Genomic DNA, 25925 nt, shown 5'->3' with positions numbered 1-25925 from the left:
GGTGACGTAACTCAATAAGGGATCCTTGAAGGTTTGCTATTATTGTAGGTCTAATACTATAAATTTGTCCTTTATGTTCTCTTACGGCTTTCCCCCTTTTTTATCACTAAAATCCCTTATAAGGATCTACAAAGATCCAGAAACCAAGATATTTCAAATTGTGTGCCAGGGATTTCTGAGTCATAATTTATTTCTTTGAGATGTATTTAAAATATTATTCTGTGCTATTACAAATAGGTGGTCAAAATATGAAATGCTTAGTCCGAAGCCATCGAGGTAACAAATAACGTTACACTGAACATATACAAAAAAATGTTAGACCCAGATATTGGCTGGCAAACTAATAGAAACGTGTTGCAATGCAATCTAAATGAATTGGTTTTGACAGTTTTGGTAGATTTTCATTTTTATTTGGACCATTTGTTTGGATTGTAAATTATCACACCAACTATCAGCACCATTTACATAAAGAATTGAATTCACTGGGTCATGTAGCACAAATCCTTGTAGCCTGAATGACTTTCCTTTCCATTGAGTCCATCTCCATTGACACACACATATGTGGAGGTTTACAGAGAAAAACATACAGTATATTCACACCTGTGCCCACAAACCACCTTTAACTACTTGGAGAAGATGAGGCTAGGAATAGTTCATGGTTAGCAGAATTGTGTGAGATGCAACTCCATGGCTTCAGCAGAGTGAACTGTCGGCCAAGAGCTCTGTCAGTGAGAGAGCAGAGACTTGACGAAAGAACGCAGCCGCCTGTGGCCGACTGCCAGAACAACAGGTGACATGGCGATGAAGATAATGTTAGCAAAACGAGCAATAACCAGAAGAAACTCAGCCGCTCCGCCACGGTTGTAGTTGTAATAGTTGACAGAGATAATGCTGGTTCCCCAGGATGCAATGAAGAGCATTATGAGACCAAGAATCACCTGAAAATCACACACACAGGACAAAGAATTGGGTCACAAAAACATATGATAAGATATGATGAAATACGGTCACTTTGAGTCCAATAAAAATGTTCTTAAAACAATTTCCATATTGGCTATGTTTGTCTGTTCTTTTAATAAAATCGCAGGTCTGCTGTACATTTTAATTTACTCATTTACAACTTATTTACATGGCTTCTAGTCACCCTCTTCTTCCTCACCTTGGCTGCTCGTCGCTCAGCTGGCACCCGTTTTATGACAGGTGCATCTTGCACCGTACTGCGCGTCCTGCCATGGGTGTAGAGTGTGTAAAGGGAGCCCAGGTTGGTAAAAGCCATCAAGATTATGGGGACTGACTCATGGATCACCATAGATGTGGTGGCATAGGCCAGGCCACTGTGGCTGTTGGGAAAGTTCCACACACAGCCCAGCAGGGGGCGTGTTGTGCTGCTCACCAGCATCAGAGTCTGAGATGAGGAAGAAAGGAGTGGAGGCAGAACATGGCGGAAAGAGAGAGGAACATACACCAGCGATTTAGCTACAACATACACTTTCTTCAGAAGAAGTAGTTCTACTTTTGACACTCGTTTACATTTTACTGCTAATCTGTCTGAACTGAAATGAAATATACTTGAAAGAATGTTTTATACTGTGCTATTGCTAGTTCAATGGACTGAAACATGCAAAACCACTGGAATCACCTCTGTGGTGTTCACACCCCCATTAGTGGAAAATATATAAGCAGGAATGGAGTAGATAAAGTTGAGAAGCCATATGAAGCCAAGACTCAGCAGTAGCTTAGGAGCACCCCGGGGCCCATGAACATTCCCGATAGTGGGAGCCACACGCCTCAAAGTCTGGAGGTGGAACGCACTGAGGAAGAGTGTTGACCAGACATTGACCGATCGCAGCCACACCCACACACCCATCAGGAACTGACACCACTCTTTGGATGAGTACAGCTATAAAAGAAAGATGAGAGTATGAATAAAAATCTGTAACATCAACTTAACTTTTCGGCTACTAAGATCACATACCTCGAGTCCCATGTCTGAAATAACAAGCAGTGTGTTCCTCATCACGGACACCAGCACGTTAGACAGTGCCATGTTGATGATAATGATATCCGAGTTACGTCCTCCGCCACGGTCCATAAACACACTCTTACCAATCACTCCAATCACAATGGCATTACCCAGGATGCCCAACGTCACCAAGATGACGTAAAAAGACAACTGTGTAGGGGACACAGAAACACGAAGTCCCATCCCAACAAGCGTCTCATCTTCATCTCGCTCCATTATGTTGCTCATTGTTGCCACTGATTTAACAACCTTGTCTGTGAATCAGTTTTAACAGATGATATAAAGTCTTAAAGCATCCTTCATCATAATTTTTCTCCAACATGCTGCCAACACGGTGAGCACCAGTTTAATCCCCTGTTGGTGCTTTGTTCTGCTTGATCTTTGCAGGTGCCGTCATTTAAGACACCCTTTTGGACCAATGGAAAAAGGCAATCCAACTTGTGTCATCATGATAACAGGGCTGTCTCTACGCTACGTTCTGGTAAGGCAACCCCTGTTAGGCCCTCAGAAAGCCACAAAGCAACATTATGTTTTATGCCTCAGGGAGCTTGAGGTGCAAGTCGATGAGACACAAGAGATTAATCAGCTTCCCTGAGTGAAATCTGCTTTCTTTGCCACTTAATTCGTTACACCATCATCCTATTGGGAGTGGAAGCTTTTTTGCATTATTTCATGTATGTAATGCATGTGGGTGGGGTTTCAGCAAATGAGCAAAAAACTGAAGGAACTTTAATGCAGTATTTTGGCTTAAAGTCACCAGGCCAGAGGTGGGTGCTCATAAACACTGAAACACTTGTCATTTAGCATTGAATGAACCACAAGTCACAAATCACACTGATCACTAACATTACTAGAAACAAGCATACATCCGTCACAGGAGTTAGCATGTACAGTATAGCAATCAAATTTTTCCATTATGCTTTCATCACAGATCAAGATGTGCCACCATTAGCAGCAGGTGATGGGTCTAGGGGTTTATTTGTTGCTTGGGGTGCGTGAAGTCCACAGTTCATATCCTATACAAACCTCCACTTGTCACTTATTGGTTCAGGGATTGTAATAAGCAGGGAGTCCATGCAAGAGATATTCAACATTAACGTAAATTATTGTGATTAGAAAATACTAAAACTAGAGGCCATCGTAAAATGAGATCACACCCGCTGTGACGCCTGTCAGCATGCTGAAGTCCAGACCCATGAGCACCCAGTAGTCATTACTACATTAGTACTTAGACCCATGGGTACTCAGCACTCATGGGTCGGACCACCCATTTTTTAGCTCGACCTTCATTTTGATCTCAACTACACGCGTAAAGTTTCATGACTGTTCCTTACACGGTTATCTTGGTGACAAAAGCTGCGCAGACAGACAGACAGACAGACAGACAGACAGACAGACAGACAGACAGACAGACACACAGACAGACAGACAGACAGACATATAAACACCTACCAGAGTACTCAAAACAGTCTCTGTCTCACCAGGTCCTGGTGGAGTAGGTGTATCCAGGACACTGCAGACAAATATACAGTATATGCAAAAAGCAGTGTTTCCTATTTCGTTCTTACAGTGAAAGATATTAGTTTGAAACATCTGATTACAGTCTAAAGCCACTAGATGGCCCCACAAACAACCAAAAACCACAACACCAGAGAGAACAACACATTTTTAATAGAGAACTTTTTATGCCCTATTAATTACAAAAAGATCAAATGCATATGGACACAGTGCAAATATGTTTTTTTTTTTTATCTGGAAATCTTGTCATTTAATTTGCTAAGAAAAACATTTCACCAGACAAACCTGGCCACAAATTCAGTAGCACATAAAGTTAAATACAAAGCAAAGAATGTAAAAAAAAATAATATTCACAGTAGATATTCACTCTGTACTCTGCAGCGTACACAATGTACAGAAACCGGATGCTGGTACAGAGAGGAATTTACTCTGATCTCAAAAGTGGATAACATAAAATACCACAATCATCTTCATGCAGGCATCACTTCCTCCCTGCTTCTTATCACTCACAGCAATACAGAAACGCACCTGTCTGTGATTTCTGTATTTGCTGCTTGTTTGCTTGTTGCCTGCTAAATGTCCATCACTCAGTGAAACCCAGAAAATCATGAATGCAGCTTTTCTCTCTGGGCAAAAAAAACATTTTTTCCTAACTTATTCGTGATCAGCTTTAAAATCAGAACATTTTAAACTCCTATAATCAACACAATCAACAGTCCAACTAGTGAAGAGTCACTTGAGAGGCCACAAAGTGGTAAATAAGAAGCAGAAATCTGGTGACTGAAAATTATTCCAAAAGGACTATGATGCAGCATTATTTTTTGTTGGTCTTTTATCTTCTATCAACTCATCATATCTATCATGATTTGGTGTCGGCAGCCCTCGGATTGTAGACAGTAACTTTGCACTGATACCACTCTGTGTTATATCAATGTATTTTGATCATTTTCACAAATTAACACTGCTTTCATACGTTTCAAAGGATGAGTCATCCGCAGTCAGAGCAAGTGATTTGCCAATCTGAGAAAAACATTAACAGGCAAAGTCATAGTCCTAAGCATTCAAAGTTTCTTCAGCTTCAGGCTAATATTAGACTAACTCATTTAACAACATTCATGTGAAAACTAGTAGTGGAAAGATATTACATTTGTGAATGAAGACATCATTGAATTTAAAATACTGTGTTTTAAAAGGGTTTGAGGGACATGGTGACCTGTGTGAGGACTTTGTGGCAATACCACTGTAGTGCCAGGCCTCCAAATTGATGCCCATGTCTCTTTTTGTAGCAACTGAAATTACTAATGCTGTGAAAATTAAATGCAGGTCAATGTGATTATCAGGCTCCTGCAGCTCAGATTCTCAGGTTGAAATTCATTATGGTACTTGTATTTTTAATTGCATAGCATTAGCTCTACATGATCTGACACCAGGGCCAGTAGGAAGGTACAGTAAATACGTTTTCATTTAATTTCAAGTAAATACCAGCTATAATTATAATTATATTATTAACAGTACAATTTAAGAGAAGGCTGAAATTGCAGACTGGTAATCAGAATAATGAACAACTTTTTTCAGTAACAGTAGTTCCTCATACTTACTGAATGTTGAATATGCATACTCTGCAGCTGTGTATGTTCCCGACTAACTGATACGTCTGAACAAAGGTATAGTGCTGTGGCACTTCTTATGAAGTTGGTGATATTTTCATTTGCAGGAGAAAAAGACTATTATGCTTGGTATTTACTCAGCCATTGTGAGGGCTGAGGTGATGCGATAAAGTCTTTTCTGTCATTGTAATTCATTTTAAGATGAAAACTGAACTTAACTTGAAATAATATTCAGTCCTGCACAAGTTATCTAGTGCATCCAGCACTTAATGCTTGATTTCATCCATGTTTTTTGCTGCAGACGGTGCTTCAGACTCTGGCTGTTAACCCCACTGGCTGGAATCTATCAGAGAGCAGAGACAGAGAAACGGGAAATTACACTTCCTCTATTGAATCAAATCTGCTATGTATGAACATAATTGCAGGAATTAGGAAAAAAGCAGATGATAATATTCAGCTCAGCTAACCTGTGTGACTCTCGGCGGTGCAGCATAACCCGTCTCCTAGGCCTGAGCTATAGACTGGAGACACACACACTCGGCTGCTCGGGGCGAGATGTGTGAGCCGTGTGGATTGAGAGGCAGCAGACAGGTAGACAGAGGACTTTGAGGAGGACCTGTGAGTGTTTTCTCTCTCCCAGTTCAGCCAATAACCTTTCAAGCCTTCCTGATGGGCCTGCCATGCGACCTGCACCTCCTGACGCCCCACTGGGGTCAGCTGAAGGTCGGCCAGAGCAGGCAGAGCTGTTGCAAGGGAAAGAAACAAAAGAAAAACAAGGGGCAAGATTTTAACAGTTTAGTCAAGTGAAGCTGATACACCGAGAAAAAAGTAGGAGTGATTCATAAAGGAACTCTAAATTGGCAACTTCAAAAGGTCAGCTTTCACAAAAGGAAAATAAACAGAACAAATGTGATGCTTTTAAGCAAAGACAACTGAATTACCTGGAATAACATTTGAAAGACACAAGCTCATACTTACACACAGACATAAAACATGGTATACAAATGTCAAACAGAAAGCGTACCCTCCTGAGTGCATGCCCTCACTGACATGGCTATTTCTTTCCCATTCATATGCAGAGCACTGACTGTGATCAGGTACTGAGCGCCCGGCTCCAGGCCGGTAAGTAAGGTCGAGTTTTTGTGGCTGTCTAACGTCACAGTCTGGACATGTCCGCTCGGGATGGCTCCGTACTCCACCGTGTATCTCTGGACCCGAGCCAGTTGCAGGGGACCCCAGCTCACACGGATCTGATGAGGGCCGGAGTCTGACACAGAGACCACTGCCGGGCTTAAAACATCTGAAGTGAGCGCAGGAAGAAGGGATACAGGTAAGGTTATGACTACCAGCATCAAATTTAGATGAACTCTTATGAACTTAGATTAGATCAAATCTGGTGAATATAAACACGCCCGACGTGACCTGTTTGAACACCTCACTTGAAGCAAACAATCGCACTACAGAAACCCTACTGTGCTTTAGATTGATGTGAAGCTGTACAGGGTTTTGTGTGTTATTACAGACTGTAAATGTGCAGACATGTGCACTCATGTTACAATAAACAGCTTACTAATGGCATGAATATCTGTATTGTAGAAAACCAAGAACCCGCTTGACAGGTGCCGGCGGAATGATTTGGTGCTCAGTTTTCTAATATGAGGAAAATGGAAATTCGAATGTCTACAAACTCCATCTTCTAAGGAAGATAGTGAAAAATGCTCAAAAGCTCCATGACTGAGTGGACTTCTCAGCTATTTCTTCTTAAGTGAAGCTCATTGCAGGACTATAAAAACACATGTGGAAATCCCTTGTAAATCATCTCACCAGGAAGTGTGGTGAAGTCAACAGAGAGTGTGTTAAACAGCCTGTGGTTGGACTCTGGGCGGAGGGATGCTGTATAGGTGGTATCAGGCTGGAGGTTAGTCAGCTCTACCCAGCTGGAGTCACCTGAGAGGGTACGTCTACTCTCAGGTTCTGTTTTCAATATGGAGTTATACCAGAGCTCATAGTAACCGCTGTCTGCTCTGAGAATAGGACGCCATTGCAGCACAGCACTGTGGGAAGTCAAGTGAACCACACTCAGCCGTTCTGCACGAATAATTTCTATAGATAAAACAAGACGAGGGGACAGAGAGCAGGGATAAGAGAGATAGAGAGAGAGAAAGAGATAAAATATAGAGACTGGAGTTATTAATTCTGTTGTCACAAGACACTTTTTCTTTCTTAAAATAAAATGTCTGCCGTGGAACTACTGTGCTGTACCGTGCTGAACCCAAAATTTAAAACACACACATACTGATGATGGCCTCCCTCAGGTCTTCTGTGATGATGTCGATGTTATCAATGTCCACAGAGTAGAGGTGGGACTCCAGAGGAGGTGTCACTACACGTTGTAACACCTGGTAGTTACCATGTACTGTAGATATAATTAACACAGAAACTCCCTGCGCCTTCAGCTCCGTCATGGGCTTGTCCACGTCTCCAGGCTCCACACCATCAGTCAGCCACAGCAGCACCTTTGGGACGTTCTTCTCTGTCAGGAGCCGCTGGGCCACCTTGAGCGCCGCCACAGTGTTGGTGTCTCCCTGCAGGTGGCTGACACTTTGCAGGGCTGTCTGCAAACTTTCCTGACTGCTGTGGACGTCCAGGTCGAACTTCAGGTTTGGGGTCGTGCCCACCTGCAGCAGCCCGACTCTTACATGCCCACGGCCCAATGAGAAGGGGCGAAGCAGCTCGGCAGTGAAATGCAGCAGGCGTGAGAACTCGTAGTTTGCAAGACTTCCTGAAGAGTCCAGCAAAAGGAGAATATCCCCTTCACAGCAGTTCAACACTGTGAACAACAGGAAGAAAAACAGGAAGGCCATTTTAATATTTGAATGCTGTGTGAACTTCACGCTCGATTTTTCTAAGCCTTTTAAATTGATATGGCAAACTTGAGTAGACAGATTGGTGTATTTACACTTTCAGCAGTTACGCAGTAACATTAGCCTTAATTTAAAGTCATGTTTCTGGATGAGACTGCCCTCCTGTAAAAAACGAGCCCATAGGTCGTTTGTTCAGCAGGTTAATATATTCTCGCTCCTCTGCTCTATTTTGGTCTCCAAAACAAAGGGAAATATCTGGGTCTTTACCCACCGAATTTGCCACTATGTTCACAAGCTCGTCTTTGACTTTGTCTGCCTGATATTTGATGCTGGGCAGGTGCATGCTGCATCTAGAAAAGATGCTGATGAGAGCAGCAGAGTCAAGTGATAATTCTCTGTGGGTTTGTCACTATGAGTGAAACCGTTTACATTACATCGTCATTCGATCCATGTTAATGTAAGAATACTGATGACAACAGCTTTAAGGAAGAGCTTAAATTTCCCCTTTTTTTAGGCACTGGATCAAGGTACAGACAGGCAAGGTTTTAATTAATGGTTATGTACAATTTTTATAAACCATGGTGAATTATAAGGTGCTAACGCTGCATCCTGCAAAGATACTAGCAACTGCTCGCAGTGATGAATCATCCCATTCCACCCCGTGACCACGGTAATATCTCAGTCATATAAAAAGGCACACTGATTTGTGGTATTTAAGACATGACTGATGTCTGAACTTATTAATGCCACAGATGCAGTTAGTTCTTGGAGAAGCATTGATATAAAAAACAAGAAGCAATAACAGGTATATGAGATGTCTTGTTTCATAGATATGGCTGAAGTCCTGAGTACAATCTGCTGTACAGCTTGCACTGTATCAAAACATGTCAAAAACAGTGCAGTGACAATACTTTAGATGGAGCTACATCAGAGGATTTATGATGGTGAGGAGCCTAGAGAATTGGTCACAGGAGACGATTTATTGTATGAAACCGGCGTGAGATTTACTTTGTAAATAAATCAGTAAAAAAGAAACAGAGCAGAGAGAAGAAGAGAAAGCACATCCAGCATCATGGGATTTCTCCACTTGAACGAACACACACTGGTTTCTCCATTTCACCCATCATCATTTCTCAGAAGCAATTGTGCTCCATTTCGTTGTCACAAAGTCGTCTTACTGGAATAACTTTCAATGAAAGGAATCAATTCTATCTACAAGCACCATCCTGTACCATCAGATACATGTCCAATGCATCTGGTGACTCACTCATCCGTTTCTCATCTGTTTCTCCAAGAAAAACAATGAGTGTTTCCTGAAAATCCTGCTAAGTGCAAGAGACTTTTGGTACATTTGGTGCCTGTACTATATGAAATATTGGTCTTACACCTTCACCTATTATAAATGACTAATACTGTGACATTAGATAATTTGAATTGAGGACCCATTCATTCATTAATTGTCCACCGCATGATACATTTGCTTTATTGCATCACTTCTTCCATGTCATTCACACTTCTCTGTCTTTTCCATTTGCAGCTCCTCTGCAGAACACACCCATTATTTTATTGCAGCAATGGTCCATAATCATTAAACTTTCATAGGAAGGCAGAAATTGAAGCAGTAAGAAAATAAACAGGCAGAGAGGAAATGAGGGAGAAAAGCGCAATCAGATGAAGAGGCGTCAGCCAACATCTTAACTTACAAAGATTACAAGAGGAGACAGATGCTGCAGGGGGAAACAGCAGAGGTTTCAACAGACATATACCTACCTACCTATCTACTACCTACCTATATATATATATATATATACTGTAGACATATGTGTGTGTGTGTGTGTGTGTGTGTGTGTGTGTGTGTGTGTGTGTAACTAAAAGAGGAAAATGAGACGGAGAACACAGAAACAGAAAGATAAGGAGATATTAGAGTTGGTGATGGAGATGTGGAGGAATTGCTCCATCTTTGCGTTCCTCAGAGAAGTGCATGTGCATTTGTATATTTGTGTGAGCGAGAGGGACATTTGAGCATGTCATCTGTCATTTAATTGGTTTCAAGCTGTGCCAAGGCCATATGCCACACGGCAGAGCTGCACAGATGAATGAAAAATATGTTAATGCTTCCTGTGAAGTTTACTGAGTGCACTACCAACATACACTGACATCAAACAGACAGATGGTAGACTATCTACTCTCTGTTAGATCAAAATCATTCCAGGCAACTAAACTGTTGATTTTTACACATAAACTGCATGTTGCATTTTGTTGCTTTAAACATTTACAGATTTCCTGCAGAAAAGTGAAGCCGCAAATTAATTAAAAATTCCACACATTCCACGTGGCCTTTTTTCCGGCGGGGGGGGTCAGGGGGTCTCTAACTTAGGTAATCAGTCAAAATATTTTCTTTTAATTAGCTGTGGCCACCTGTAAGGACCACAACTTTCTCTGTGTCAAAGTCAGCATTAAGACCAAAGCTCCTATCATCCCTATTGTCTGTAATGCACTGCACCTGGAGAAGAATTAAACATGAACAATAAACAGTTCACCTGCATTAATGAGATGATGTGGAAGATCCAAACACGGCATGCACCAGTTTTTATTTCTAATCTCTTTCGTCCCTGTATTAGATCTTCCCTTACAACCCATGTTAGATAAATAGTTTGATATTAGTGGAAATACATTTTCTTGCTGAGAGTTAGACGATAAACCCCTCTCATTTCACATTGCAAATATGAAGCTGGAGGCAACATCTGGGTTAGCTTAGCTTAGCTTAGCATAAAGATTGTAAAACGGGGGAAGCAGCTCACCTAGTTCTGTACTACTTCTTGGCTCTGAGCAGTAACTTTATGGAGTGTCTGCTGGTCGCCTAGCTGTTTGCCTGTTTGCAGTTTTTGTGATAAACTAAGCTAATCAGCTGTGGACTCCAGTTTCAGAGATGCTGGTGTAGTTGCTAGTGTAAAGACATAGCATTTTGAAAGTTATGACATGACATGGCTGATTTATTGTGGAACATTCTAATTGTGTCCTTGTATGTTTAATTACAATTGATTATTTCAATTTCTTATGTACTGATATACAGTACTGTGCATTACTGTGGACAGATGCATTTCCTGACTGCTCTCTGCTTCTTTTGCAACTGGACAAAAGCTGTCTAGTGGCATTATTTACAACCAACAGATCTGTATTCTAGTTCAGTATTTTAAGTCAGTTAATATGCACAAATTGTGTTTGAAGGATAACTAATAAACAGTGTCTTATCTGTTGATTTGACTCAGTATATAAATATACCAACAAGCCTGTGTAGGCGCTTGTTTCCCCAACACTTGGGCATCTTGTCTGGTCTAAAACAATCATTTGTTGAATGTTGATAATGACACTAGTCAGCCTCCCCCCAACAGCATCAAAAGCACACAGCAGAAACGACAGGCATCTACAGCACGTTATCTTGTCAAACCTCCAAACCACATCTAAACCCAACAAACTGGTCTGTGTTCAACCCTCATGTTGTGTTCATTTCGTTCATGGCTACTCAACAAATTTTACAAATAAAGGTCAGTGTGACGATCATGGGGAGTCTGCAGAAGGTGGTTTGTCAAGTAATCAGAAATAATCAAAAGTAACCAGGGTTATCGTGGCTTGGGCTTGGAGAGTACAGAAAGAAAGAATCAACAGAAAACCTGCATTACAAATTGAGCTCCAATTTAGCTGTAATATCGCTAGTGGTGTCATAATTTGGAAGAGATGACATTATAGTTTGTTACAGTTCATACCCTCTAATAATTTGTTCCATAGAAAGTCACAAAAACAACTTTGTGACTTCAGTCCAGTTACAGCCACCTGGCTTCTTTTCCAGCTTAAACTGAAATAAATCTGATATCAGCTGCAGAGACGAGGGAAGAATTGCTGCACTAATATATATAAATACTCTATTAGAAGTAAAATTAAAAACCTTACTTAAGTAAAGGTACACTAGCATTATCAGCAAAATATTCAAAGAGTAGCATGTTAATATTAGATAATTAAGGTGAAGACAGCTTTAAATACTTTATATACTGTTGGGTAGTTTTATCTTTAATAATGCATCATATTTTATACAGTGATCAAACATTATATGTGTAAAATGATAATCTGCAGTGACTGAAGCTGTCAGAGTTAAAGTGTAAGAAGCATTAAATTTAAATGCTCAAGAAAGTACAAAAGCTGTGCTGAAGTATAGTACGTTTTTCTCCAGTGACCCTTCATACTGTTGCCTATAACAGCCATTATTTACATTCATTATATTTATATTACAGATATTGATTAGATAATAAACTGTGACCATATAAATGACATTCTTTATGTTCTGAATTAAAAGTGATGAACCACTGTTACGCAACGTATCACCACACATTAACCCCCCGGAACAACACTGTCCATGTGACTACTTGTTCAAACCAGACTGCCTATGCAAATGATCCCGGCCTGTTGCTACTTATTAAATGTCAATGATCGTGTTTTTATGTCTCACTGCGGTTTGCTGCGATCTGACTCATCAACATTTATTAACAACAATGTGTAAATAATTTACACACTGAAAGGAAAAAGACTGCTCTCGCTTTAGAGCTGTTAGGTGATTTATACAATTAAAGAAACGTGTTCTCGTGTCTTTAACTTTAAGCCCAGACTCCACTTACAAAAAGTCTATTTTTCATTATCCCACCCTGAAGACGAATACGACTGCAGTCTTTAAACGTTGCATTTGTGTATTAGGTATGTGTGCTGTTAATGTTTTGTTCGGCTACATATCTGCACATCTTCTGTTTCATGTCTGTGTCGTAGCTTATGTTATCAACTCACCTGTGGCAGGTACAGCAATTTGCATGTTGCTCCGCGGCAACGTCGCCCAGAGAAAAACGCAGCGAAGTAAAAAGGCCTGCATCCTCTCCGGGCAGCATCAAAAACCCCTGTGAGATTAAAAACAGACAGATCAATCAAGTGAAAGAACTCACACCGGATCCCCCGGTTCCCATCGCACTGATCACTGTCACTAATGATCCACTCTGTGTCGAAGCAGCGCTGCCGCCACTTGTGGTAAATTTTCTTTAGAAAACACCTGCGTCATTCATACTCCTCACTCTCCACAGGGTTGTTTCCGCGGTGCAGTTATTTCAATTAATGTAACATTACTTACTCTCCCAGTCTCCCGCACTGTTTCATGACTCTACACAGTTCACTTTTCAGGGAGCTGAGATTACTCCTCCTCCTCCAGCTGCTGATCCAGGAAATAAAAATCATTGTCACCTTCTTCTGGACTTTGGACTTTGATGGGACTTTTAAAAAGCTTCCAGGATGACTGCTGTTTCCCTGCTTTCCTCCTGTACTGTAATTTTCACAGTCCAGGGGTCATCACACTTAATCATACAAACATTCAGGCACTAGACCAGATGGACAAAAGATGGGGTGCCCCAGAGGAACCAAGAAAATCTCATCATAAGCATGCCAGATGTAAACGTGGCTCTGGCTGCAAGAAAAATAACATCTGTTTTGCCTGTACATGATCTTGTGCTAGCAGCATGGGTGGACTATGAGACAATGCGTCTCTGAGCACAGACATGTTCAAGATCAGGCCCCCCCACTGCTCTTACATAGGAGCAAGATGGCCAGACTGAAAGAGATGTTTGCAAACGATGCAACTGTTTATCGTCACTTTGTGTTTTTTTTATGGTCATTTTGTGTCTATTTGTATTTGAACAACTCTTTGTAGTTGTTTTGGGTCTGTGTCTTTTTGTGGTTGTTTTGCATCTCACATTGTTTGTTGTATGTCTCTTTGAGGTTGTTCCGTGTGTCTTTGTGATAATTTTGTCTCTCTGTGGTCATTTCATGTCCTTCTTTGCACCTCTTTTTACAATAGTTGTTTGATTGACTTTGCAAAAAGAAATGTTAACAGTCAAACAAATGCTCTGGCCCAGGGCCCCTCTGACCTCTCTGCCCCTGTAGCCCAGTAGACCCATTGAGTAATCCATCCATGGCTAGAGAAATAACCGTGAATATGATCTGATCTCTATTTTCTCTGGGGACTCCCTGGAAGCCCCTCAAACTGACCACAAAACTGGACCCCACTTTGGGAAACGGCAGCAGGGTAAGACATCCATTTGGATCAAGCAACAGCATAGGAAACCATTCAGCCACTCCATTAGACAGGATTACACTAAATACCACAGCTGCCACTTATCAGAAAGAAAACTTGGATCAAGTGCAGGCTATTCACATGCATTTATTACAGTTGACTACAATAGGACCCACGTCTATGCCTACCCTGTGTGTGTGTAACCAGATAAAGGTAAAAGGCTCACTAAATGGAGCGCACTGACTGAATGTACCATTGTGAGATGAGAGTACCCAGCATGTGCCCACATCTGCTACAGTGGAAATAATGTGGATGATCAGAATTTGCCAGAATATGACAACGTTTTTATAACCTTTTTTTATTTTGTGGAAACACCCAGGCAGGGCGAGGTTCAGGGTTAGATAGTGGTGGAATGGCAGGACAGAGACAGATAGTACAAAGATGATTTCTTTTAGAGAAGATATATTTTGATTCTGCCTCTTGATATGTGACACAAAACACTTTTGCTTACATACCAGGCTGGTATCTCCAACCAGTAGACAGTGCAGATGTAAAGCAGGCATTAAGTCTGTGCACAAAGATACAGTCTGTCTGGAAGTTTATGGATCTTCAAGAGGTTGAAGCGAATGAATGACTGTAAATGTCTGCTGGCCTCCAAGCACCTTAAATGAATAGTTTGACATTTTGGGAAAAACGCCTATTCATGTTATTGTTGACAGTTAGATGAAATGATTGATACGACTCTCATAGTGATTAGCTCAGCTTAGCATAAACTAGAATTAGCGCCTTGCAGTTGTATGCTTCAGACTAGTTTCAGGTTGCATCCATGTTTATCCAGAATCATATAAAATATGAACCATTTGTGTGAAATTTGGTCATTATTTCTGTGTGAAGTCTTGAACTTTAAGCTTAAACCTCAGTGTTAAAGCCAAAATCTAACCAGTTCATCCTTGAGTCCAGGTGAATGTTTGTGCCAAATTTGAAGAGATTCCCATATGGAATTCTCAAGATATCAGGTTCACAAGGCCAAAACCTTTTTTTGTGAGGTCCCTGTGACCTTGACCTTTGACCCTCGACCACCAAAATCCAATCAGTTCATCCTTGAGTCCAGGTGAATGTTTGTGCCAAATTTGAAGAAATTCCCTCAAAGCATTACTGAGATATCATGTCCACAAGGCCAAAACCACATTTTGTGAAGTCACTGTGACCTTGACCTTTGCTCTTTGACCAAAATCTAATCAGTTCATTCAGTCCCAACAGAAAAATAATTTCAACACCACACAAAATGACTTCCATATACATTTTACACAAGTTTCCAGTCTTCGTGCTAAACTACAAGTTGGCTGTAGCTTCGTATTGTACGGACCAATGTGAGATCTTCTCATCAGCAAAAAGGTTCATTTCCCAGAATGTCAAACTATCCCTTTAAAATGCAAGTTGTGGTGAGGCTTTGTAATATGTTCGATATCTGAGGCCACAGTGTATGAAGCCTTAAATCCAGCTCGACTCCACACTCTTGAACTAACCAGACACTCCATAATTAAACTGAAAAATTACACATGCACACTCTCACACATGCACACTCAGGCTCAAAGGAGCACATAATGGCTTTAATTGAGAACAGAATCTAATGTGCCATTGGGCACAAGTGAGACATTTTGGTATCCATGAACGTTTCCTCATTTTGAAACCCATTGTCTTGGATATTTTACATTTAAACCTTTGAGCTTGAGTTTTCCGCTTATTGAACACAAACATCTTATTTTGGGATATTGATTTTACTGTCGTTTAGCTTGTGAGACAGAAATATAATCAGACTTGACGTCAGGTTTTTAAAGTTTTTTATTATAAAGCCGCCACAGTTTTTTTTTTTTCCCAGCTTTATACTCAGACTAATGATAAGGTCTAACGTTTCAGGTAGATACAGTCAACACACCACACTTTGCTTCACATTTTTAGCCACGAAATTCTTTTGTGATAATGTTTCACATAGCACCGTCATCCAGTAAAATTTAAATGTGTCCAATGACAAAAACCAATGACATTCCCATCAGCATGAACGTGTACGTGTGCTGCCATAAGTATCATACTCAAAGCCTAAGTGCAGCCTCACAGAGCCACTAGCATGAGTATAGATGTTCCCTGTCCCAGTTCCATACTACATACTGATTCAAAGTGTTTCAAACCAGACAGCATGCATAATAAACATGACTTTTGAGACGACTGTGGACAGTATTCTCCCACAATGCAATACTCAAAGGAAATGGAGGAGCTGCTGCTGCTGAAAATCAAAAGTATATTAAATCAAAAAGCATTTGTGATGTTTAACTGCCAGTAACTTTCCAAAGTTGCACTTTGATTTACAACCAAAATCATATATATATTGAGTTCCTGTTATAATAAAATGGTAGTAGTATGTTGATATTTCTTCGTATTGTAACCTGCTAAAACAGGAGACTAGGATGATTATTAGTACGTATCCATGGACGGATTACGAGACAATGGGCACAGACCACAGATTCAAACAGACGAAAAACAATTACTGCATTTCTTTGTGGTTGTTTTGTCTCTTTATGCGGTCATTTAGCCTCTCTTTGTAGTTGTTTGATTGACTTTACAACAGCAAATGTTATCAGTCCTGAACACAGCTTGTTATTATAAAGCCTTCACAATATTAGTTTATAATCAGATAAATAAGATGGTCTAACAGTCATATAAAGCAGATACAGTCTGTAGGCCACACACTGCTTCACATTGTTTCTAAAGTGATGGATGAGTCCTCTTCGCCATCATCAGCACCTCATGACTAACTCTGGTGCATTGAAAGCATGCTGTTTTTGCTTGATTGATAATAACTTCCACTGTAGTGGAGTCTATGTATTATGTGTGTGTCTATGTGTTCATGCTCCTAACTCATTTAATCTGTAAGAAAGCTGTGCAAGCAGTATTATAAATTCCTTCTGTGCATGCAGCATGACAACATCCTCGATTAACAAACTACCAGCGCCTTATTCTTCACAGTGTAAAAAACGCATGGCCTGACTGTGCACAAAGAAGGAAGACATGCTATTAAAAAGCCATTTTATTAACACCATGTTGATGAGCTCTGCCTCTTCTGAGGAGTCCTGCTGATTAAGTTTCAGATTAATGTGCTGTCAGCTCTCTGCCTCTGCCACACAAATTAACAGGAGTTGTTATCATAGCGCAGTGAGTGTGTTTACATATGCATTAGTATCCTGATTTTGAACCTCATCCTGTTCTTGATTACATTTGGGACATGGTGTTTACATGGAACATGAAAACTTGCCTATTCATTTTCCTGTGTGATAATAACTATCCAGGTTTCTGATCATGTAACTGCTGATGTGCGGTGATTTCTCACCATCTCAGTCACTATGAGATGCTTCACAAATCTGGATAAGGTGTTTACATGCCACAGTAGTCTGGTTTCAATCAGAGCACTCCAGGTGGTCTATCCAGGTTTCTCAGAACGGGGATAAGGTCTTATCCAGGTTTCTGAAACTGTGAGAAGCAGTTTACATGCACAAAATATAACCATATATACTCCAAAAACCCAGGCAGAACCAGGAAACAAGTGTGTATGTAATCTATACACTGTAAATAATGACGGATGTAGCTTCCGTAACTCAGTCATAAAATTAAAAAAATAATTCACCCCCCCTACAGTTGTCATGAAGGTGGAAATTAGCTATAGAGACTAAAACATGTTTATTTCTCTTGAAGTTGGGCATTTTTACATGTTTATGGGGATTGGCTCACTTTTGGAGCCAGACTCAAGCGGCCATTCAAAGAACTGCAGTTTTTGCTTCTGCTTTAATTTTTCATCCTGGAAGTTGCTGCTTGATATAAACGCACTCAGTGATACAATAATATTGACCACACAGGACAGGAATTAAGTATTAACCTTTGTCCCTTTAAGTCTGAATGTTTTCATTGTGAACATTGCTCTTTAAAAGGCAGAGTCCATGGTTTTTTAGGCTGAACTCTGGTGGCAGAGAAAACCTTCAAGGACAGCTTTGAACCACAAAAAAAAAAAAAAAAACTCCCTTATGAAAGCAGTGAAAATGCAATATACAAAGCACTTACAGGTATTGATTAGAAGGCAGTGACTTAAAGGACAGATTAATAATGATGGAGCCTTCCTTCCTTCCGTCTCTGTCTTCATCTGCTGTCTGGTGCATGTCCGGACCTGCAGCATCACAAGCCCTCTCCCTGTAAGATGGGAACTGGAATTTCCCATGATGAGGAGTTTGGCAAAGACAACTGTCTCTTCATGACAAACATGTACATGAGCATAATATGTGTTTGAGAGTCTGGACGTGTGTGAATGTGTACCTGTGAGTTTTGATGTGTGCTAAAACTTCCACCGAGTATGTTTTCACCGCCGTCTGTTGGTGTGTTTTGCACTAAACTGAGTGGAGGGATGGGACGTGGGCCAGAAAAGAACCACTTAAATTTTGGTGTGAATCCGGTTTAAGCAGGAATTTCTATTAATCATTTTCCTTAACATTGTGAGACAGTTTAATCAGTTTCTTCTCTTCCTCTTCTCTTCTTCTCTTATGTTTTATGACAAATATATCATTAATGTAATGTTAATTTTTTTTTCTTTTATTTTTCTATTGTGACCATGTTTTGGCCATGGCGGAGTCAATATTTGAAATAGTCCACGCCTTCTTCCCCGGAGTCATAATTTGGAAAAACAAGCAACTCTGCGTTAAAACAGCGCAGGATGCCGCGTTGATGGGTGTGTGTTGTTTAAGGTACCGGGGAGACAATGAAATATTATACAGCAGATATAGATATAATATATTTAAAGGCTTGTCAGGTGCCAAAACGCACCACAATGGTTTGTTATACTCACAGACAGGTAAGCTAGTAATAATACGGCGTTCACGTCACAAAATACTCTACCAGGAATGTGCAATTGGCCATTGAGGCGCCTTGATGTTGCGTTCTGGTGTTTGTTGAATCAGGTTCAACTTTTGCGCTGGATGACCTTGTGTTGTTTTGTCAGAACACTCTCTGTGTTGGCACCCACACTGCACAGACGGACTGACTCCATTCAAATGAATGAGTGGACTGTGTTTTTCACACAAGGCTGAACATGGCATAAGAGTCTACAGCTATTCTAGTGGCTCTGTGAGGCTGTACTCAAGCATACCTGTGCTTTGAGCTAAATGCTAATGTCAGCATGCCAACATGCTGATGTTTATCAGCTCTAAAGTTTATCATGTTTATCATCTTAGTTGTTGTGTTAGCATGCACATTTAGCTGATTAGCAGTATACACAAGTACAGCTGAGGCTGATGGGAATGTCATTAGTTTTACAGATATTTGGTCATAAACCAAAGTAACGGCGATGGAGCAAGATTTATTATTTTATAGAATGTATTATTATAGAATTATTGTAATTAATTCGGAGGGGAACATGAATACCTGCACCAAATCTGTTGAGATATTTCACTAAAAACCACAAACGTCAACCTCATGGTGGTGCTATTGGAAAAGTCTGGGGATCATCAAAGTCATTAGGATTCCTCTTCTGGGAATCATGATAATTTGCACAAAATTTCATACTATTCCATCCGTAGATAAAAATAGTTTCAGTCCCAACCACTTTGGTTCAAATACGTCAGACTGACATTGCCTTGCCACTAGCTTTGTGAACGGTGAGGAGCCGGAGAGGAACACAAACAGAAAAACAGAGAATGTAAGAAGGAAAGAGATGTAATTATATAACTTTTGCAGCTTCAATCGATCAATTTTGTTTATCAATTTATGATTGTTACGGTGTTCTACATTGTGAGGGAAGAGACAAAGCACAATTTTGCTCCAATTTAAATGTCCAAAGTGTGAAATGACTTCTTTCTCTATGTGTAGTCTACTTGTGATTTGTGTGTGTGTGAGTGTGTTAGAAAGTTGGCACAGAGTAAAATCTAATCACCGGTTTCAGAGCTTTGTCGGAGGATGAGACTGCTGGAGTAAATAAAACTCTTCAGTGTCAGTCTAGAGAGCACTAACCTTCAGCTGCCTCATAAAACACGGAGGAGCGCTTCATGAATTCAGTTTTGGCTGCGCACGTAGGCTATGGGCATTTCGCCAGTTAGTTACTCTGACACCGCACTCTGAAAGCATACTTGAATCCCCATTCATCTATTCATCTAGAGGCTGATTTGGTTGACTGGAGTGTAACGGATGATGGCAGGTTTCTGATTCTAACGCCATTTAGTTAATGGGGCAGCTGAAGTTCTGTAATTGACTTTAATGTCTACCAGTCTCATTTGTAATCAGATAAAAGTATTAGAACAGTCATTATGAAGAAAAATGCAGGACTTTAGGGAAAGGATACAGGAACTAGAGTGAGGGACGCCCAGAATAAGCTTAGAGTAACAGAGACAACTGGGAGAGAAAACAGAGGTCAAAACTGAAGCGAAGCCAACACTAAGTAGCTCTCCGCTGACGCAAAACCTGGAAAATGAGCTTGGAACAAAAAACGCTAGCAGCAGAGAGCGAAAGCTGCGGAGAAATGTACGTATGTTTGTAATGTATCTGAATACCTTTGACCTTTGCCATGACCTTTGCTGAAAGCTGCAGCGAGAATAGATGGTGGTATAATAGTGTCATTTATGAATTCCTTAATTTTCTGGTTTAATCATTAGGCTCAGATTAGGTTTGACATGTTCAGGGCCACATTATTAAAGATTCAATGACGCAGACCTTTTTGTCATCCGCTCTGTTTTTCATTTGTGTGTTGGAGTTGCAGACAGCGAGCAGTGTGCTCCAGAGGAGTCACATGTTATGAAATACTGAAATACACATTCTTCAGTAATGGGACAAGTGCAGCAATCTGAGCCCAGTTTCCAGCAAAACTCAAAGTCCCACTTTAAATGAAATGACTGTCTGTCTTATTTTTTCTTACCAACAGTGAAATTCCAGTTAGTAAAGACAAACTGAGCTGTTTGTTTCTTCCCTCAGCAACTTTTCATCTTCACATTTCAAGTCTAGACGATATAAAGTGCAAGTTACAGATCCCAAATCTATTTCTTAAAAAAAGACTTCAAACCACCAGAGGACCAGACCAGTTTTTACACGTACTTCAAATGTGAAATTGTACAAACAGTTTAATGCGGCAGTTAACATTGGTTGAACAGAGGAGAACCTGGTCAGTGTGGTCACAGTGCAACCAAACAACCTCACATTGTTTTAATAAAGACGTTTGCCAATAATCTGCCTGTACACAGCCCAAGTCATTTTCCGCACAACAGCAGGACGCAGCACAGCTGATGAACTTGCTGAGGCGTTAGGAGGTCTGCAGTCTGTCACCTGTAATGCTTCCCCTCACAGCTCACTGTGGCCGTTCCCTCTTGTTCCTTTGCTCGAAATTATGAAATGATCAGCTGATGAAAAAATGCAGAAAATTACCATTGTCTTTTTTTTTTTTTTTTTGATGATGATCAATTATGATTATGTTTCTTTGGCTGCTTCACCACATTTCAGCAGTTCGGTGCTTTTAATGTGCAACAGAGTAAACAATGGCCGTCATCAGTGAGATGAAATTATGGATACCTGTGAATCCTTTGTGAATGTGAAGGCAATTTGAATTCATTGTGAGAATACTCTGTCAACAATGGTATGGGGTTTGGTTTCATGAAGATCTTGCTGATGTCGGCTACACAAAGTTATACTTGTTTTTAAAATGTTCCTCTAATCTTCCTTATGAATTACTGGTTAATTTTACTTCAGGACTATTCAAACAAAACAAGGGACTGAACTGTAAACGGGTTACAAGACGTGTTTCCGGGGGTTTCAAGTTACAAAGACTGGGAATCACTGTTCTGGATAATTTGATGCATTACTCTTACTCTCCAAGCAGCTGGTTTCGAGTCATTCCTGTAGAGTGTGAACATCTTTCAAGGGAGTCAGGAACACTTCATAAGATGGGTCACCAACACTGTGAACATCGGGCCGTTCTTTGTTTTATCACACTAGTTTCTCGTCTGCTCTTAGAGCTGTATTATGATGCAGTGAAAATGTAACTTTGACTACACACAACACAAAACAGATGGTGATGTGCACTGTGGCGGATGAAGTGAATCATTTATTGATTTTTATAAGGAAATGAATGTTAGATAATGTCTTTCTGGATGTTGGGAAAACTCATTATCAGTAAAGCAGTAAAGAATGCTTTAGAAAATGGTGCGCTGCAATATTGACTGTCTGTGGTTGAAAATGAGGAAAATCATGAAAAACACGATTGATCATTCGTTTAAAAACCTATAATAATATAAATCAGTTCATTTTCAGTTTCATAAAGTGGTCTAAATGATGCACTAACTCTCCAGCAGACTGACAATAGAGGGGAAAACGATCCGCTACTTGCAGGTGTAGCTGAACATCACAGACAGATGCAGTAAACATTCGAAAAAGCAGCAGCTCATATCAAACAGCGTGTTTGTGCCCTGCACACATACAGCACATTTACTCATCGATTTCCGGCAGGCTGCAGAGAATATCCACTGATATAACCATAAAAACAGCAGCAAGGTCAATATTATGGTCACACACTATATTTCACAGTCTGTGCCGCAGCCTTGGGCGCACAAATGAACACACTGATTTGCCTTTGTCTGGAACATTGAGCAGGAATAGATAAATACAATGTCGCTGCATGTTTGACCTCCTGTGACCTGGAACCAATCAATCAATCGGAGTGTATCAGACCAGTAAAGGATCAATCGACCTAGTGTCTGCATGTTGGACAACCTAATCACGGCTCATTGATGAGAGCACTCTCAGGGGTCTGCGGTCGTCACTCTGAGGCTTCAGGTGTTTTTCCTCTGCTAAAGAGGTTTATTTATTCTGTCCCGTTGTTTCTGTCTGTTACTTAACAGGTTCCAAAAAAACATATTCACATATTTCAGTGACATTCGTTAGAAAAGGTGCAAGTGATTATTTTTGGTGCAGATCCAAGAAAGAATTTGTTTGTTTTTTTAACATTTGGCTGTTTCCTCATGAACCTGCGGACCTCATTGAATGGAAAACAAACCTGACATCTATCCTATAATTGTCTTTCACAGTGAGTATTTTAATGCACACCAACATTCAGATGAACGTTTCAAAAAAATATGAAAGCTTTCTGTTTTTCAAATAATACATTTAGATGATCTTGTAGCCCAAGTGAAGTATTAACATTTTAAGTGTTTCAAGTCTGTAATGTTGCATGTATTGCCAAGAAAAGGCCAACAGCATTACAATTAACAGACTAAACAGTGAGATGAGTCAAATATAAATATCCTTGATTGATTAGGGATAAACCTTTAAACAAAATTCACACTCTGCTGCTACATTTATTTTACCATATTACTCCACCGTGGAAATCAGACACTAACACTGATAATGTCAGCAGACACTGTGAACCGTTGACACTGAATTAGTCACTGGGCATTTGTTGACATTTGTTAGACACATAATATTCTTATGACTTGTATTTGGACTTGAATTTGAGGCATGAAATGATGAAAAATCTCCCTGCATCCCATGAAGCTGTTTAAGGACTGGTTTCATCATGGCTTGGTCTCTGTCTGCTGATTATTTAGATTAAGATGATTATTTTGCATTTATTCTGCTTTGCTGAGTGACATGCGAAGACTGATGAGCCCACTCTCATACTGTATCAGGAGGCAGGTCGATGTTAGCTTAGCTTAGCATTAAGACTGGTGTTGTTTCTTCTCTTGCGATGATGTGATGATGATGAAGGAATCTCTGCTGACACCGGCTCATTTGTATATAAAAAGGTTTATTACAAAAAGGCACAGCATCGTTGAACAAGCATCAAAAACAGCCTGTGAGAGGACCCAAGGCCAAAAAGGATCTCCCCCGTTTGTCCCAAACCCATACAATTTATAGGCTGAATATTCTCTTGATACCTCTTGGCCAAATCCTAACAGCCTATAGAAGAGTAGAATCAACATTTATGTCCATACATGGTCATTCTCTGAGTACAGATAGATGATAACATAAAACTTGTCACGTTGAACAAAGGTTCATATTGAGCAATGCAAGGAAGTGGAAGTCAGGAGAGGTACTCCCCCTCATCAGGCCCCCGGCCTTCACTCCTAGAGTATCCTCCATAACATTTCCATCCTGTATTCATATCTCAGCCAAGATACCACACTGGAAGAAGAGGTCAACAGCTAGGCTGAAAAAAAAACCACCTACTTCTACCCCGCCCTGCCTAAAGCCACAAAATGGTTTTGCATTTTGCATATAGAAATAAAACAAACCTGATACAATGTGCTTTCATCACTGGCACGCAATGAATCTTGTGATAGGTTGAGCCGTGAGAGATTCACCAACTGGAGACATTGTTGCTTAGGAAACAGCTGCATTTGAAGGAGTGTTTTGAAATGGGACAGCCCCGTCACGCCACTGCGACTCAATCAGCCTTCAGTGCGTCCACCGAAAGATGCAGCGTCTTAATTGAGACACAGCTAAGCTAAGCTAAGCTAAGCTAACCATGTCTCGTTCACATCTAATTCTCAAAGAAATTCATTTCCTTTAATTACTTTTTTTGCAGTAAAATTTTATCTAAAGAGAGTTGATTACATAAAGAGCAATTCTTCAAAGAAAAAAAATCCCCTCTCACGCTCTCATTTTTCTCTGAAGTTATCCTTCCTCCAAGATCGTTTCTTTTAGACAAAACATATCATTGACACATCTACCCTTCAATCACCCCCATCCTGATCTGAACATAAACAAATGGGACACACATGAAAAATGAAAAAGGACAAGGAAGATAAAATAAAGATTGACAACATCAGTGACATTCAAAATCACTTTGTGGTAAATCCAGGAACCACTACACAGAAACTACAGAGATAACAGCAAAGGTTACCACATAAACAAGACTGTTCGAAGAAGAAAAGGACGACAGTAGTTGGTTGGTAGTGGTGTAAGTACATTTTAACTGGAAAGTAGCTTTTTGAAGCTGTTAAATAGGTTAGAAAAAAATCATATCATATCTCTGAGAAGAAGTAGGGTACAGGAGATTTTCCAACGTAGTAAACACCAGAAATGACAGTGGACATGTTTATTAGAAAAACTCTTGAGTTTTAAAGAAGAAATCCAAGACATTTCATAAATATATGTACACTTTTGGAAACATTTGATTTGGTAAGGAGATACTATCTTGTGTATAATTTTAAACTCGAGGGGTAGAAATAATATTCTCATATATTTCATGTCGGTATCTGACACTGCAGCGCTTTCCTTTAACTATCAATGTTCTGGCATGGGTCTGCGTTTGGTAATAAATTGTCTTACTGTGCAAAAATGGCGGCAGCGACAGGTTGTTGTCTCTTGTGACTGTAGCAGCCGTATTATTATGTCCACAAGTCAGTGAGGAGGAGTCATAAAGGTCACCAGGAGGCAGTCTCCCTGTTCTTATTCAGGTTTTCTGCATCACGCAGCTCATCCGTTTTTGAAGCACTGGTGCTGTATTGTAGTCTCAAACATCTGTTCATTTTGGGGTTTATAGCGAGTCTCCAGGGCCCTTCATGCATTCTTCTCATTTACTGCCGTATTCTAGTAGATTGGGGGTTTGTTCAAGTGCTCAGCAGTGGATAGGATTATTTCCATGCTGCTCACATAGTTCCTTTGTGTCATTTTATGTTTGCTTGTAAATCAGATTGTTTTTTTTTGGGCTGGACTGCAACAGTGGGGCCAGACCTATAATCAGCCAATTTCTATGACTGACTGACCGACTGAGTGAGCGGTCATAGTTGAGTGATCAT

The 25925-nt window shown here is 40.3% G+C and overlaps 2 protein-coding genes across 4 annotated transcripts; both read right to left on the bottom strand.

Moving 5' to 3' along the window:
• Positions 1–284: 284 nt before the first annotated feature.
• ora3.1 (olfactory receptor class A related 3, tandem duplicate 1) lies at positions 285–2309 on the bottom strand. Its single transcript, XM_023414205.2, has 4 exons — positions 1976–2309; positions 1640–1900; positions 1160–1405; positions 285–938 (listed from the first exon to the last, which is right to left on the bottom strand). The coding sequence occupies exons 1-4, from the start codon at positions 2249–2251 to the stop codon at positions 726–728; spliced, it is 996 nt and encodes a 331-aa protein (XP_023269973.1). The 5' UTR covers positions 2252–2309; the 3' UTR covers positions 285–725.
• Positions 2310–3674: 1365 nt separating this feature from the next.
• On the bottom strand, positions 3675–13270 carry LOC111660790 (von Willebrand factor A domain-containing protein 1). Of its 3 annotated transcripts, XM_023414189.2 has the most exons (7): positions 13177–13270; positions 12843–12949; positions 7445–7978; positions 6973–7251; positions 6173–6448; positions 5616–5891; positions 3675–5491 (listed from the first exon to the last, which is right to left on the bottom strand). In XM_023414189.2, exons 2-7 carry the CDS (start codon positions 12922–12924, stop codon positions 5472–5474), a joined length of 1467 nt encoding a protein of 488 aa, XP_023269957.1. In that variant the 5' UTR covers positions 12925–12949; positions 13177–13270; the 3' UTR covers positions 3675–5471. The 3 variants fall into 3 exon arrangements, with proteins under 3 accessions (XP_023269957.1, XP_087032143.1, XP_087032144.1); XM_087176017.1 differs by lacking the exon at positions 13177–13270 and having other exon boundaries at positions 12843–13139; XM_087176018.1 differs by lacking the exons at positions 3675–5491; positions 13177–13270 and having other exon boundaries at positions 5611–5891; positions 12843–13141.
• Between the last annotated feature and the right edge of the window lie 12655 nt (positions 13271–25925).

Source organism: Seriola lalandi, unplaced genomic scaffold (assembly GCF_002814215.2).
Source record: "Seriola lalandi dorsalis isolate HSWRI2012SDOR001 ecotype SW California unplaced genomic scaffold, Sedor1 jcf7180002054522, whole genome shotgun sequence".
NCBI classification, from domain to species: Eukaryota; Metazoa; Chordata; class Actinopteri; order Carangiformes; family Carangidae; genus Seriola; species Seriola lalandi.
The sequence above is the reverse complement of the archived record's forward strand: the minus strand, read 5'-3'. Positions and strand labels throughout refer to the sequence as shown.